Source organism: Onychostruthus taczanowskii, unplaced genomic scaffold (genome assembly GCF_017590055.1).
Source record: "Onychostruthus taczanowskii isolate IOZ18803 unplaced genomic scaffold, ASM1759005v1 scaffold1, whole genome shotgun sequence".
Taxonomy (NCBI): domain Eukaryota; kingdom Metazoa; phylum Chordata; class Aves; order Passeriformes; family Passeridae; genus Onychostruthus; species Onychostruthus taczanowskii.
The window spans coordinates 35087051-35100857 of NW_024496525.1; the positions used below are offsets into that span (position 1 = coordinate 35087051).

The 13807-nt window shown below is 40.6% G+C and overlaps 1 protein-coding gene across 2 annotated transcripts in view; it reads right to left on the reverse strand.

Moving 5' to 3' along the window:
* Positions 1-13807, reverse strand: part of HIF1A (hypoxia inducible factor 1 subunit alpha) — a 34464-nt gene that overhangs the window by 14905 nt on the left and 5752 nt on the right. For both annotated transcript variants that reach the window (XM_041423894.1, XM_041423984.1), the window contains exons 2-5: positions 4821-5011; positions 3739-3884; positions 3560-3644; positions 182-294 (exon numbers count right to left, since the gene is read on the reverse strand). In XM_041423894.1, the coding sequence (XP_041279828.1) occupies positions 182-294; positions 3560-3644; positions 3739-3884; positions 4821-5011 (535 nt within the window). The remainder of the gene's footprint in view (positions 1-181; positions 295-3559; positions 3645-3738; positions 3885-4820; positions 5012-13807) is intronic.

The window sequence follows — 13807 nt, forward strand, 5'->3', positions numbered from 1 at the left end:
TTCAGTTACCTCTGTGATGTAGTCAGCATTAAAATTCAGCATACTGAAGCACAATCATTAAATTATAAAGTACTTAGTGAAATTCAAGCTCGTTACATGAAGCAAAAATGTTGAAATACAGTGTTATGACATCTGAAGAGGAAGCTGCCAAACTATGCAAACATTTCTTTGCATTAGTTACCTTCCATGTAGCAGACTTTATATTCACTGTTCTTCCCCTGCTAGTCAGTGTACACTTCATTCTGAGAAAAAAGCTGCGCTCCGTGTTTTGCTCTTTGCCCTTTTTCACAGGACCTAGCAGAAGCAAACAGCAAACCCATTCTTAAAACACTTGGATCATCTTCCAAAGGCATTAAAAAACCTCCACAAATATGTTATACAACTCTAAGACTAAGGGAAAACCCAAAAAATAAACTAAAAAAGATTCATACTCCTAACAGCACTTCTAATAATGGTATTTTTCAGAGCAAGTTTTACTATCAAGTAGATAAAAAAAACCCTGAAGTTTCATAGAGTTCATAGAGAATGGTTTGTGTTGGAAGTGACTTTAAAGAGACCATTTCATTCCAGCCCTCCTGCCATGGGCAGGGACATCTTCCACTATCCCAGGCTGCTCCAAGCCCCATCCAGCCTGGCCTGGAGCACTGCCAGGGATGGGGCATCCACAGCTCCTCTGGGCACCCTGTGCCAGGGCCTCAGCACCCTCAGCAGGAAGAATTCCTTCCCAAAAACCACCTAACCCTGCCCTCTATCAGTGGGAAGCCATTCCACTTGTCCTGTCACTCCAGGCCCTGGTCCAAAGTCTCTCTCCAAAGCCTCTTGGAGCCTTTTTAGGTATAGGAAGGGACTTAAAGATCTCGCCAGAGCCATTTCTTTTCCAGGGTGAACAAACCCAGCCCTCTCTCAGTCTGTCCTCACAGGAGAGGCTTTTGATGCAGCCCAGTTTCAATAATTTAAGATCAGGATTGTATTTGTAGCCAACTCCACACTCCCAGATTTCAGGAAAAAGGAGCAGGAAGAAAGAGAGACCAATTGGAAATTTAATATATTTTAAAATTGTGAGAGAGGACAAGAAAAACATATGTAGAATAAGAAGCCTTGTTGAGGTGATTTCCACTGAAATGCATCAGTAATTCACTATGAGGAGGTTCAAAACAAGCACCTTTTGGACTCATTGCTCTTCAGGACTGCAAGTTTTTCAATTCAAAACTAACAACTCAGCTGTTTATAAGCATCCAAGTATTTCCACGGTGATTTACACTCTTGGAGTAAACAGGGACCAAGTTTTTAAACATATTATTAACATTCTTGGGAGGAAAAAAGTAGAGAAACCCTAATACAAATCAACATTGGCAGAACTTATTTTTTCCTTGCTACCAGCAGGTTTTAAGTTAAGTTTTTCCCTATACAGAGGAGAACCTTGCAGAGTCAATTACTAGTTATGCTATTGTGGGCAAAGAAAATGCAACTGATGCTATCAGGAGAGCTGCAAGCAGCTCACAATGTGTGCAAGGAGGAAATGCAGCACCCAGGAGAAGGAGCAGTGGAAGAGCCAGTTTGCTGAGGCTTGCTAAAGAGCAAGGACCAAACCATGGCAGAGGGGGAAGTTTAGAACACATGAGCTTACTTCTGATACAAGTTTATAAAATAATTTGCTCTCATCCTCCACAGACAATAGTAGCTATGAAATTCTTCATGGTGGCTTGCACTGCAGTCACTGGCTTGACAAAATTAATTAGAAAAATGTTAAAGCTCCTACGCTAACTTGTTTATTGCTTCTAGCAGAGGCAAAGACCAAAAGGCTCAAGCATATTTTATGCTACTTTAAAACAACCTTGATAATGGAGGAAGTGGGGAAGAAACTAAAGCAGAATTCACAGAAGCAGCAAAAACGTATTTAATTCAGTAAGTTTTAAGAGTTAAACCAATCTAGAAATTGACAGCTGAAGATCACACAACATTACTGTTACCAAGCCCTGATGCATGAGGCTCTGCTTCCAGAAGCAGCTGTAAAAGATGGAGTAACTTTCAAGTCTGATTCAGCACCAGACATTATTTTTTAAAATGGCCAGCTTTGAAAGTTTAAAAAGCAGCTTCATAAAATGAGAATGCAGTTCTGTTTCTGCCAATTGCATTTATATTCACTTGCACTTGTACAGTCCCAAAGGGGAATATTTAATACTCAATTCAAAACCAAAATAATTCCACTGATGTAAGAGCTGCAGTAGAAGGCAACCTGGGAATACTAATAAATATAAAAATGTCCTATTACTACTGTAATTTAGACTCCTGTCTGCCAACGTCATTTGCAAAACAGCTTTTGTAATAATGGTTTCCAGACATCTGATTCCAGTCTGGCCAATTTAGACATGCTTGAGATGGTTTGCATGAAACTCAGAGATACAACATTTTTAAGAATAAGCTTTTGCAACAAAAGCAGGTTTTTTACACTGCTTTAGGGAAATTGCTCCCCCACCCCAAGATGTATTACTGTATTCCAAAGGGGAGGCAGGGGAGAAGTCTAATCTAGCCTTAGAAACATACTAAAATTCTAAGGGCACACAAATTTACAAAATGCTCACAAAATCAAAGTCGGGCCCTTAATACTAAGGCATCTTATCAGGTTCTTTCCACTGAAATAAACAGGATGACAACAAAAGATTTACATAAGATTTACAGTGCTACAAGAAATCAGAGGTCAGGTTTATTAATTTATCACTATCTGAATTCAGAGTCCATATAAACCTCATTTGATGAAAGAGAAAGTAGAGGTCAGATTTTAGGCTTCTAACTACTGAGTAAAGCAGATTTGTTTGGAAGCATGCAGGCTGCCAAGTCTTTATAGCCTTTATCAAATCTTTAGAAGACATAAAAGCTGTAATTCATGGGCAATTGTTAAATTTCAAAGCACACAGCACATGTAAACATGGTGTTCTGCTCTCTCAGATGGAGAAAAGAAGAGACAGAAATCTGTGACAAGATACCAACTTCATGCACCAACTGAAAGGTGCAGAGCAGCATCAACCCCAAAGTCCTTTTTGGGGCTGTTCAAGTATTTCCAGATCAGTGTCTTGGTGTCCTAAAATTTAAATACAGTATCTTTTTTTTTGTCTTGGGTATACCACCACAGATTTCCGGAAGAAAGCATTTGTTCTCAGCTGTCTTGTAAAGGCAAGGCCAGACCAAGACAAATGCACCAACTGAGCTTCTCCATGTCTCTCTCCAGCAATTGCTTAAAATCATTCTCATTCAACCTACCTCTGATTTTATTCCTGTAGGCACTTATTCTTTCAACCCTCAAAAACTCCATTTTTGTAATTAATTTTGTTAGATTAAAGAATCCTACTGAAATCTCATTTCTTCTATAATTAAGATATGGCCAAAACATTTTGGTTATTCCTGTTGTTAGAGTCTCTCAACAAGGTTTAATTTGAGATTTAAGAAATAGAAACATATTAGCTTTTGAACTCAACACCATTTTCTGACAGATATCCAACTGTATTAATGCCAACAAACTATCCATAAGTAAATTAAATTGATATTTTTTCTTTCTTCTCACCATTTCTGTGTGTAAGCATTTCTCTCAGCTCCTCGTGGTCACATGGATGTGTGAAATCAAATACACTGTGCCCCGTCAACTCAAACTGCAAAAATGAACAGGTACATGGGTGTTTAACTTCACATACACAAAAATGGAATAGCTTTTTGAAACAGTCTTAGGAAATGTCAGCATTTCACCTGAGTGAGTCCCATACACTTGTTCACGTTTTCAGACATGTAAATCATGTCCCCGTCTTCAGACAGAACCATGACAAAGCCATCAAGAGCTTTCAAGTAGAAACAGTTCAGTTCCTTCTCCATTTTGGCTTCTGTCTCCAGCTCACCTGCAAGCAGACACACATTTTTCTTTAGGCAAACGCCAGCCATTCTTCACTTACCAGCAGGAATGACTTCTGGCACCAGTCTGCAAGGAGTCAATCTTGCAGGATCATTCAAAACCAGTATAATTCATTTAGATAAATGATCAGTTGAATTCTTCAAGCTTTAGTAAAGGTATCAGAAATCACAGAAAATCAGAGTGAGGTTAACCCTCTGTGCTGTTATGTAGTAACCAATAAACTTGCCATCTTAAGGAAAAGGCAAAAAAAATGTGGCAAAAAAATTATCACCCATCTCAAAAAGGCATTCTGAACTTCTCTCAGGGGCTTTCTGGGAGAGTTTTCCAAGTCTGGCTACTGAAGTTACTCCTCCACACAGTAGAGGCAGACATGCATGAGCACAAACAACCAGAATACTGATAGCCATGGCAGGCTATCAGCTACAACCTGACTCAGATATTCCTGCACAGACAACACATCCTCGGCTGACTTCACCTCCAGAGGAGCACATCACAGAAAGACAATTTACAAAACTATTCCTTGCAGTTTATTTTAAGGGGACACAACTATAGTTAGCTCAGTCAACCTTGAACCAATTACCTACAGTCAAGAAAGCACAGCTGGAACAAACAAGTTTAGAGGGAAAAGAGGTTTAAATGAAGGAATCTCACTTTGGAAGAAGGGTCAGATGAGACTGAAAAGGGCATGACAGCTGTGATGAGACAACCAGGATCACCAGAATAGAAAGGGAAAAAATGAAATCCATTGAACAGTGGATTTTTCCTGTATCATTGCTAACAGCTGATTTCTACTGTAAGGTCTCCCACCTTCCCAGAGCAAGAACCCAGCTAATAACACATCCATTAATTTTACTGCTGACAGGCCTTACAAACAGATTCTTCCTCGATATCCCTCCCAGACGGTGCCACACTGCTCCCTTACCAGCATCCAGCAGCTTCCTCATGCGCAGGTAGCTGATGGTGAGCCTCATGATGGATGCCTTGTCCAGGTGGGCGCTGACGGTGTGGGGCAGGGGCAGCTGGTGGGCCAGCTCATAGAACACCTCCGACTCCTTGCTCCTCCTGCACCGGGCTGCATCCCTCGACTTCTCTTTCCTGCGTTCAGAGCTAATCCTAGAGAAACAAAGTTTCGGGTTCATACAGGGAAGAGGGCTCTCTGCGATGTGTGTCTTTGAAACTAAGTTGCCCAGCTGTCAAGTGAACCAGTTGAGGAAGTTGAATAATGTAAAGACGCAGTCTAAAAGAGCAAGTGTAATTCTTTGTATCAACTTCTGCCCCGGCTGGGCTCTGCCAGAACTAAATTCAAACCCACAGTCTTCCAATCACTTCAGAGATCACTTCAAAGAGACACTTTCATACTCAGAACCCTTCCTGCTTATCTCATACCTTGAGTGCTGCCTCTTCAGCCTCCAAATCCTGACCCTTCAAGCCCATTCAACAAATTACAGAATAGGTAATTTCCAGCTCAATGCTCCAGCATCATGGATCATGTACATTCTCCAAGTTCTTCCTTTTTACCATCCTTACAAAGCCCACCTAACAGGTCAGATAAGCAAGGGTACTCATTTAACATGAGATATGCTGCTTTTCAAGCAATCCAAAAAGTCCCTTCCCCAAATACATCTGTGACGATTCACTCTTTCTCCAGAAAAGCCCCTTCCAAAGTCTCCCCTGTACTGGAAAGTACCTCATTCTCTTTCCACTGCCTCTGTAGACCTGCCTCCTCCAGAACACGAGGTAAAGAGCAGCTCACGGAGGGAAAGCACTGAAACAGTTAAGACTGTGAGTAACAGGGAGAATTCCCCCCTTTCCCAACACCCACACCAGGTCACTTCTGCCTCATGCATCTGATCAGATGAGTTTTGAACTGAACATTTTCACATAGGAGCTCCAAATTTTTCACACACACAAACAAGAACTCAGTGCTGCTGTGGTCCCTGAGGAAATAAATGAGCGTTTATTTTTAAATGAGCAGCACAAAACCACACACTATTATTGTATTAAAGTTTTCTTGTTATGCATTTAAATCTTCTGAAGGCATCCTGTCTTCATTTTGCATTCACCTGAGATATAAAAGGCAGTTGCAGTTTGGGAATTACTTTTTTTAAGATTTCACAAGACTTAAAAGCCATCTACTACCACTGCCAAATTCACGTTGCTAAGTCTGTGGATCTGTTGAAAAGTCCTTTTTAGTTAGCACACATCTTGTGAGAGGCACCACAAATTACAGAGCAAAGCAATTCACAAGCTAATGATCGCTGGGACATAATGAACCAGATTCAAAGAATCAGAGAATGGTTAGGGTGGGAAGTGACCATAAAAATCAACCAGTTTCTACCCCCTGCCATGAGCAGGGACAGCTTCCACTATCCCAGGTTGCTGAGAGCCCCATCCAGCCTGGTCTGGAACAGGAATGGGGCAGCCACAGCTGCTCTGGGCAAGCTGTGCCAGGGCCTCACCGGCCCCAGAGTAAAGAGCTTCTTCCCAATATCCAAGCTGTATCTCCCCTCTTCAGTGTTAGCAAATACATACCCAAAAAACATTTTCAGGCCTTTACCTGCTGCGCTACCCACAGTGGCCAAAACCTTTTGTAGTTTGTGCAGAAACACAGGGGTGACAATACCATGTTGGAAGCACAAATGCCTTGACACATGGAAGAAGTTTAATAATCCATGAAAAAGACAGAATAAGCTACCAGAATCTCTTTTACAATTAACTTTTTTTTTACCAATTTGATAAAACTGTATGCCATCCCCACCATCCTCTCCTCCTACTCCTGCCAGCAGAGAAAAACTATTTCTGTGGAATGAGAAACATTAATGGACTGACATAATAGCAATAAAGACCTTTGGGAAACTAACTTATGGGAATTATAGTGGTAAAAAACTCTGGACGTACAATAGTCCCATTGATTCCTGTGACTATAAGCTTGTGTCCCTCAGAAGGGCAGCCTAAAATATCTGACAATATTTCCCCATATTGCAGATTTCTTCACATTGAATTTCCCTGTGACAACAATGTTCCTGTTGTAGTGATGGGTATCTTGGTCTGAGAAGCTTGAGGCTCCTGACATACAGGTATATCTGGAAATAGCCATTACGAAAAGTCTGACCTTTAACAATACTGCAAAAATATTTTAGCTATTTAACCTGCCTGATTAAATATTTATTACTGAAGACAGGCCTCAAGTACCTTTTCTCTTGGTGGAAAACTAAGGGTGGAGGGGAAAAACCATCTGGATTTTCTTTGTCCTCTTTCTTGGACCACAGATTTCACTGTAACTTTATTTTGTCAAAGGTATTTCAAGGTAGCTGTCATGGTTTAACCCCAGCCCACAACTAAGCACCACAAAGCTGTTTGCTCACTACCTGTCCCACCCTCATGGGATGGGGATGAAAACTGCAATGAAGGTAAAACCCATGGGTCAACTTAAAAACAGTTTAAAAATTGAAACAAAATAATAATTGCAATGATAGGGGAGACAATAAAGAAAGAAACAAGACTCAAGACAGGTGATGCTCGATGCAACTGCTCACCCACCCTCTGACTGATGTCCAGCCTGTCCCAGAGCAGGGACCTGCACCTCCCAGCCAACTCCCCCAGTTTACACACTGGCCATGACACTCTGTGCTTTGGAATATCTCTTTGGTCAGTCCAGGTCAGCTGTCCTGGCTGTGTCCCCTCCTGCCTTGCTGTGCATCTCCTCACTGGCACAGCATGGGAAACTGAGGAGTCCTTAACTCAGGGGAAGCACTGTGCAACAACAAGGAAAACCTCAGTATGCTGTCAGCATTATTCTCCAAAACACAGCCCTGCACCAACCACTAGGAAGAAAATTAACCCTGTCCCAGTTGAAACTGTAACAGCAGCTCAAGAAATCCTGTTGCCTTAGACAGATTCACCCTTATACCTCTGATTTTTGTCAGCTACTCATCTTCACCGGCAAAATGTTCATCCTACAACAAAAACTCAAGAGAGAATTACTGGAAGTAAATGGTTGCCCATCCACCCAGATTCCTGCAGTTTTGTCACTGCTTCCTTTTCAATTACAAACACTTTAAAGTTAAAACTCCCCTGCTTTGGCAATCAGGCTGAGCATTTCATGTCCACAGGTTTGTCAGGCTTTTGTGAATCACATAGGGCACTCAAGAGATGAAAACAGACAATAACCTCACAAGTTGGGATTTCAGCCCTTGTATTTTCTTTCTGACAGCCTTGTGTTCTTGAAAATATTTTGGGTAGTTTCCAGATTTTTGCCAGGTTTTAGCACCCTTGGCAGCAGCCTTCAGCAGGCTTTGCCCAGCTATTGAATTATTAATTACCAATTGAAACGCTGCTCAAATCCAGCCCATAATGCTTTCTGTTAAAAAATAATCCCAGAGTAAGATCATCAAGTGCTGCCAGCTGGAGCTGATGGGCAAAACCCAAGGAAAAGGGGATGTTGGAACCAACCAGTGATGCCTGAGTGGCAGCATCTCCTCTCCCTTTTACTACATGTTTCCTTTCTAGAAAGGCTACTACTATAGATAGATGTTTAAACTGTACAGCACAACAGTTGGCTATTTTTAGCTGCTATTTAAACCTAAGCTGTAACCAATCTGAGTAAAACCCAGCCATTTAAATAGGAAGATTAACTACCAGCTTCAAAGAGCGTTTCTTTAATGGATCAAATTAATAGGGAAAAGGTCTTTCACAAATGAGGTTTAATTACCAAGTGAAGTAATTGTTGCCTCAACACTGAAATGCCACCAAACTAAAAAAAAAAAAAAAATTCCTTCCTATTGCAACTACTCTTAAGCTTTGTTACAATTGCATAAAGTAAATTAAAAACCACACATCAGCATGTGTAGCTGCTCACAATTTTCTATGTAGTCAATTAAATGACACTGAATTCCTGTAAAGAAAACATATTTCCAAAGTGAGCATTCTCCTCACCAGAGGGGAAGGAAAGGGAGCTCAGGGAAGGGGATTTTAAACAGTGAGATGAAGTGCCACAAAATCAGTTTAAACAAATCATATCACTTCTCCTATCCGTTCTTTTGGAGCTGCCCCTGTGTAAAGCTCATGATCTTCTCAATAGAAAGAGCATTCTGCAGCAAAGGAGCCAAGCTCCATTTAAAACAAGCCCCAAACTTCAGAGCTGTATTGCAGCCTTCTGCTCTCAGTCTGGCACAAAACAAAAACACCTCAAGAGCCTGAAGAAAACCTCAGCTGCTGAGTGGATTATACATGCAATGAAAATATCAGAAATGCCGGTGCTGGGCAGGAAATTGCATGCATTTGCAGGTCTGATTTTTCCTGTACAATTTCAGTGCCAGACATTCATTTCCATTTTGTATTTCTATCACCAGAATACAGAAGCAGAGAATCATAAGCACGTTATCCATGACAGCTCACTGAAAGCAGTTTCACTGACCCCTTTAAACCCAACAGCACTTCTTAAATATAAGAGATGTTTACATGCAATAGCTGAATATAATCTGAGCTCCAGAAGGTATTTGAGTTAGAGACCCAGAGCAAAAGGGTATTTCACAACCAGGACTCACTGCAGCTGAACCAAGAGCTCAGCTGAAGGATATAACCTGGACTCCCACTCCCTGTCTCAAATCATGGTAAGAGAAACAAAGTTGTACAGCAACAATTTGCCCAACAGCCTAGAGGGCAAAGCACACCAGCAGCAACTCGGTGCCCACCCGTTACAGATGTTAACACTGGCCTCTCAACCTGAGTGTGCAGCTCCTGTCCTCATGGTCACACAAACCATCGGGGCCACAGCATCTCCCAAATAACACATCGCTCCCCATACCATCCCAAAGACCCCTCCACAGCAGATTCCTACAAGTGAGCCCCCAATTCTCTAAATGCAGCCCAAATTTTTCATTTTCTTGAGTGAAAAGCTAATCAATCACCACATATAATTGGCTTGTTCCTCCTTATTTACCAATGGCAAATAGACCAAAAAAAAAAAAAAAAAAAAAAAATTGGCTTGTTCCTCCATATTTACCAATGGCAAATAGAAAAAAAAAAAAAAAAAAAAAAAAAAAAAAAAGCCATGGAAAATACCACCAGTAACTGGTAAATTTTGGTTGAAAATAATTAGACTAAAAATGGTCAATGGATAGAACTTAAAATGTGTAGCAGTCAACTTTGTCTCCTTCTAGCTTTTAAAATCACCACCCAGCATTAAGAAAATTTTTATACTGTGCATATATTATTCGATTAAAAAAAACAAATCAAGAGGTTTCCTTTATGTCACCTTGCTACAGTTACAGACTTTCTCCCATTCAAACTTACTACTTCTCCAATCAGGTACATTTTATTCTATAGGTGTTTTCAGTCCCCATGTAAAACAACTTGTGCATGATTAATTAACCCAGGCTCATCTTTCTCGATACAGGTTTTAAGAACATTCTAAAATATAAACATCTTCTGATAGCAATTCACATTTTTCTCTTTAGATTTGCTTTCATCAACCAAGTGGCTTTGTATTTATCACATTATTTGTTCCTAAAGTTTCACAGAAATATACATTAGGAAACAAGAAATCCTAATTAGTAATGTGCCTCAAATCTGGTAACATCTTCTTGAGCTTTAACTGGTTTTCAGTTCTGCCATTAATTGCCACCATTTGCCAGTAAAAGATTCAGATAATATTTCCACGTTAGTAACAGTCTCTCCTCTCAGACTGTAAAATTACTCTAGGAAACACCTGGCTTAGAAATGGAGTCACAAAAACTATATCCACTATAACATAGCTTGATTTTTCTCCTAATTACACCAAAAAAAGATGCAAATGTTACAACACAGTAATATACTAAAAGTATATGGCATGAAGATGGTATTGGAATTTTAGAAAGTAGACCTGCAAGTGGTCTCACGTTTAACTTTTAAGGCTGAATGCATTCCTGTGGTTGGTATAAAACTTGGTCACTTTTCAGGCCCAGCCTAAGCAAGGTATTTCTGGCAGCACAGCTGAACAGGACAGAGGGGCAGCTCCTGGTTTGCAGCCATAGCCTGCAGAACACCCAGAATAACCAGTTGTGTCCATGTGGAGTGCACATGGCTCAGCCCCTGGCTTGTCCCACCAACCACTCTCACCTACAACCAATGAGTGTTAGGACAAAGTTTACTCTCCTGACTCTGCTGAATGCACAATCACTGGGTTTTTTTCACTTTTGGAAAAAAAGTTTGTAAGATCTGTGTTTTGTCCAGAGCTGCTAGCCATGATACTTGCTAAATTATTCCTCCATGGTAAGGAGATCCAGGCAAGCCCAGCACTTCATTTGACAACTTCATTTGAAAAACTTCTCTATAATGAAAGAGAACACCACTCAAATCCAGTTATTTATGTATAGGGGAGTTAAGGAGGTGATTAACTTCAGTGAGGGGGGCCAGAGATGCAGCGTTAGCACCAAGTCTTGAGACAGACCCACACAAACATGGCCCCGAGAGCCCCATTCCCTCTCCCTCCCAGCCCTGCAGTGACACACTTGTCTGTCCTGACCAGCAGCCCAGACTGTTCACTCCTCAGCAGGCAAACTTCTTCCAAATTGGCTGGGAGGGGTGCTCCTTCCTCCTATTGCAGCTCTACAGAATTACTGCAGTCTCTCAGTTGCCAGTTCTCCATGAGTTTGGGGTTACAGCTCTGACCCACCTTGCTGTGACGTGATTTCCTTTTAAAGTATTATTGCTTTATGGCCAATTTTATTTACTAGTTCTTCTTATAGTCTAGTCTGTGTAGAGAGTTCTTGTGAGGAAAAAAAAAACTCCACACCCAAACCTTATGTGTAATCAGAAGCATGTGATTATACAGAAGAAAGTCTTGCTCTTCATGAATTAATGAACATCACAGCCCACTAATCCAGCTCAGGAAAGAACTCAGAAATTCCTTACATACAGTATGAATGATTCAAAAGAGATTTAACTGCAGAAACTAACATAACATCCAAGGAGAAACAACATCACTGTACATAAACTATTAAAATTAATTCCTTTGTATATTTCTTTCTAACACGGCAATGCAAACCATTTTCCTTACATGAGGATAGTTACAGGAATTTCCCAGGAATTTCCCATAGCCTGACTACCACCAAAACAAACCCCTAATTGATAAAAGTCTAACAAATCATGAGAGCAAGCAGGCAGGTCAGCCTGGATTAGCCACAGCAGCACAAATGCTCTGAAAGCCACTGGCGTTTGCAAAATGAGAGTGGGGAGAGGCAGCGAGAGGAGACTCACTCAGCTCACCTAGAGAAGTCTTACACCACAAAGTCCAGATAAACACCATCCTACAGACACATCACAGCACACAGGAGCCAGCAGCAGAGCCTTAATGGCCTGAGCCCACCACTGCACCACACCGACAGCATTATCCATCAAATGGATTTGGCCTGGAATTGACCTGAAACCCCAGCTACCTCCCCACACAGAAAGAGTGAGTAAGAAGGGAAAAGCTTAAATATTGTCATTTCTAACTGAGATTACTGTGAAGTGATTCTATCATGTCTTACTATACAATGTAACCCACCCACAGTTTACCTTTGCTTTGTAATATAGTGTTTTAAAATAACCACATGGCATGCAGTGGTGGCATGTAAGAAATTTTTTTTTTCAGCTATGTTACTTGGCTTTTTCTTGAATATATATTTTTTCCTTAATTAGTTGTGCTTTACCCTTCAGGATTAAAGGCACATGGTAGTAAAACTGTGTTTATTATTACAGAAAAATCAGAGCTATTCAAAAGAGATATCTGAACACAGGCTTGACAGAACAAGACACTAAGTGCTCTCCTCCCTTCAGCCCTTCTGCTTTTGCTTCTACCAAGCTCACAAAAAATGATGCAAAACATATCCCCAAGATATCTGTCAGGCTCTCAGTTAACAATGTTTTAGCTAAGAACTGGTCTACCTTCAGACAGATGCAGACTCTTGATAAAGTAACTAATTTTAGTCTAAATCATGGCATTAAAATGTATCTTCTGTTTTGTTCACTGCATTTGGTTTTCAAGACTGGAGGCTGGACATTTTCCCTTATTGCTTCCATCCAAGTTTCAACCCTTCACCTCAAGTTCCTCAACTGCTTTCAGTTAACAGGGTATTTTGTAATCAAAGGTTTTTAAGAAAAGGGAAAAAAAAAAAGAACAGAAGTAACAGATATCAAGTTTTATTTTTCCGTATGAATAAAGAACAGACCCACTAAGCAGTCAAGAGAAACATTTACAACAATAGCTAGGACAAAAAGCCTGCAGCAATGTCAGCTCAGCATCCAATAGACTCAATAGGGTGCAAGGAAAAAGTCCTTTCTGAAGGACTGAGCACCAAAATTCCCATCCCCAGCTAAACCATTCCTTTCTTTAGTTTAGCTAGTGGAGGCTGCAGCCTTTATATTTGATGTGGATTACTTTATGTCTTCCATGGGAGGAGAGCAGGGAGCAAACATAAGGAGGTAAGCCTCTAGTAACTCCCTTTCTATCATAACAGTCCATTTACTACTCTCATTTGTGAGCAAAAGCAAGAGGCTTGGCCTCAAATCCTTTTGCTTCTTAAAATGCACAAATTTTCATAAAGTGACATCAGCCTAGTTTTGGTTTAGGATTGACAATGAAAGAACTCATTCTGGTAAACAAAACAGGTCATCTTTTCCAGGTAACATTTCCAGGATTATTACAAATCAAGTCAAAATGTTTATCAAACAAGTTGCTTGGTAAAACCTTCCACTGTTGTAAATATAATCAGTGCTGCTGATTCAGTATCCTCAATTCTTCACTTGAAGTCCAGGCTCTATTTTAATGCAGTGAGTTAAAAGTTTTGTTGTTAACATTTCTCAAAATGATTAAGGAGCATTCATTCCTTCACACCAAATTAAACAGAAGCTGCACAGTATCTCTGCCTTAAGGAGCATTCATTCACA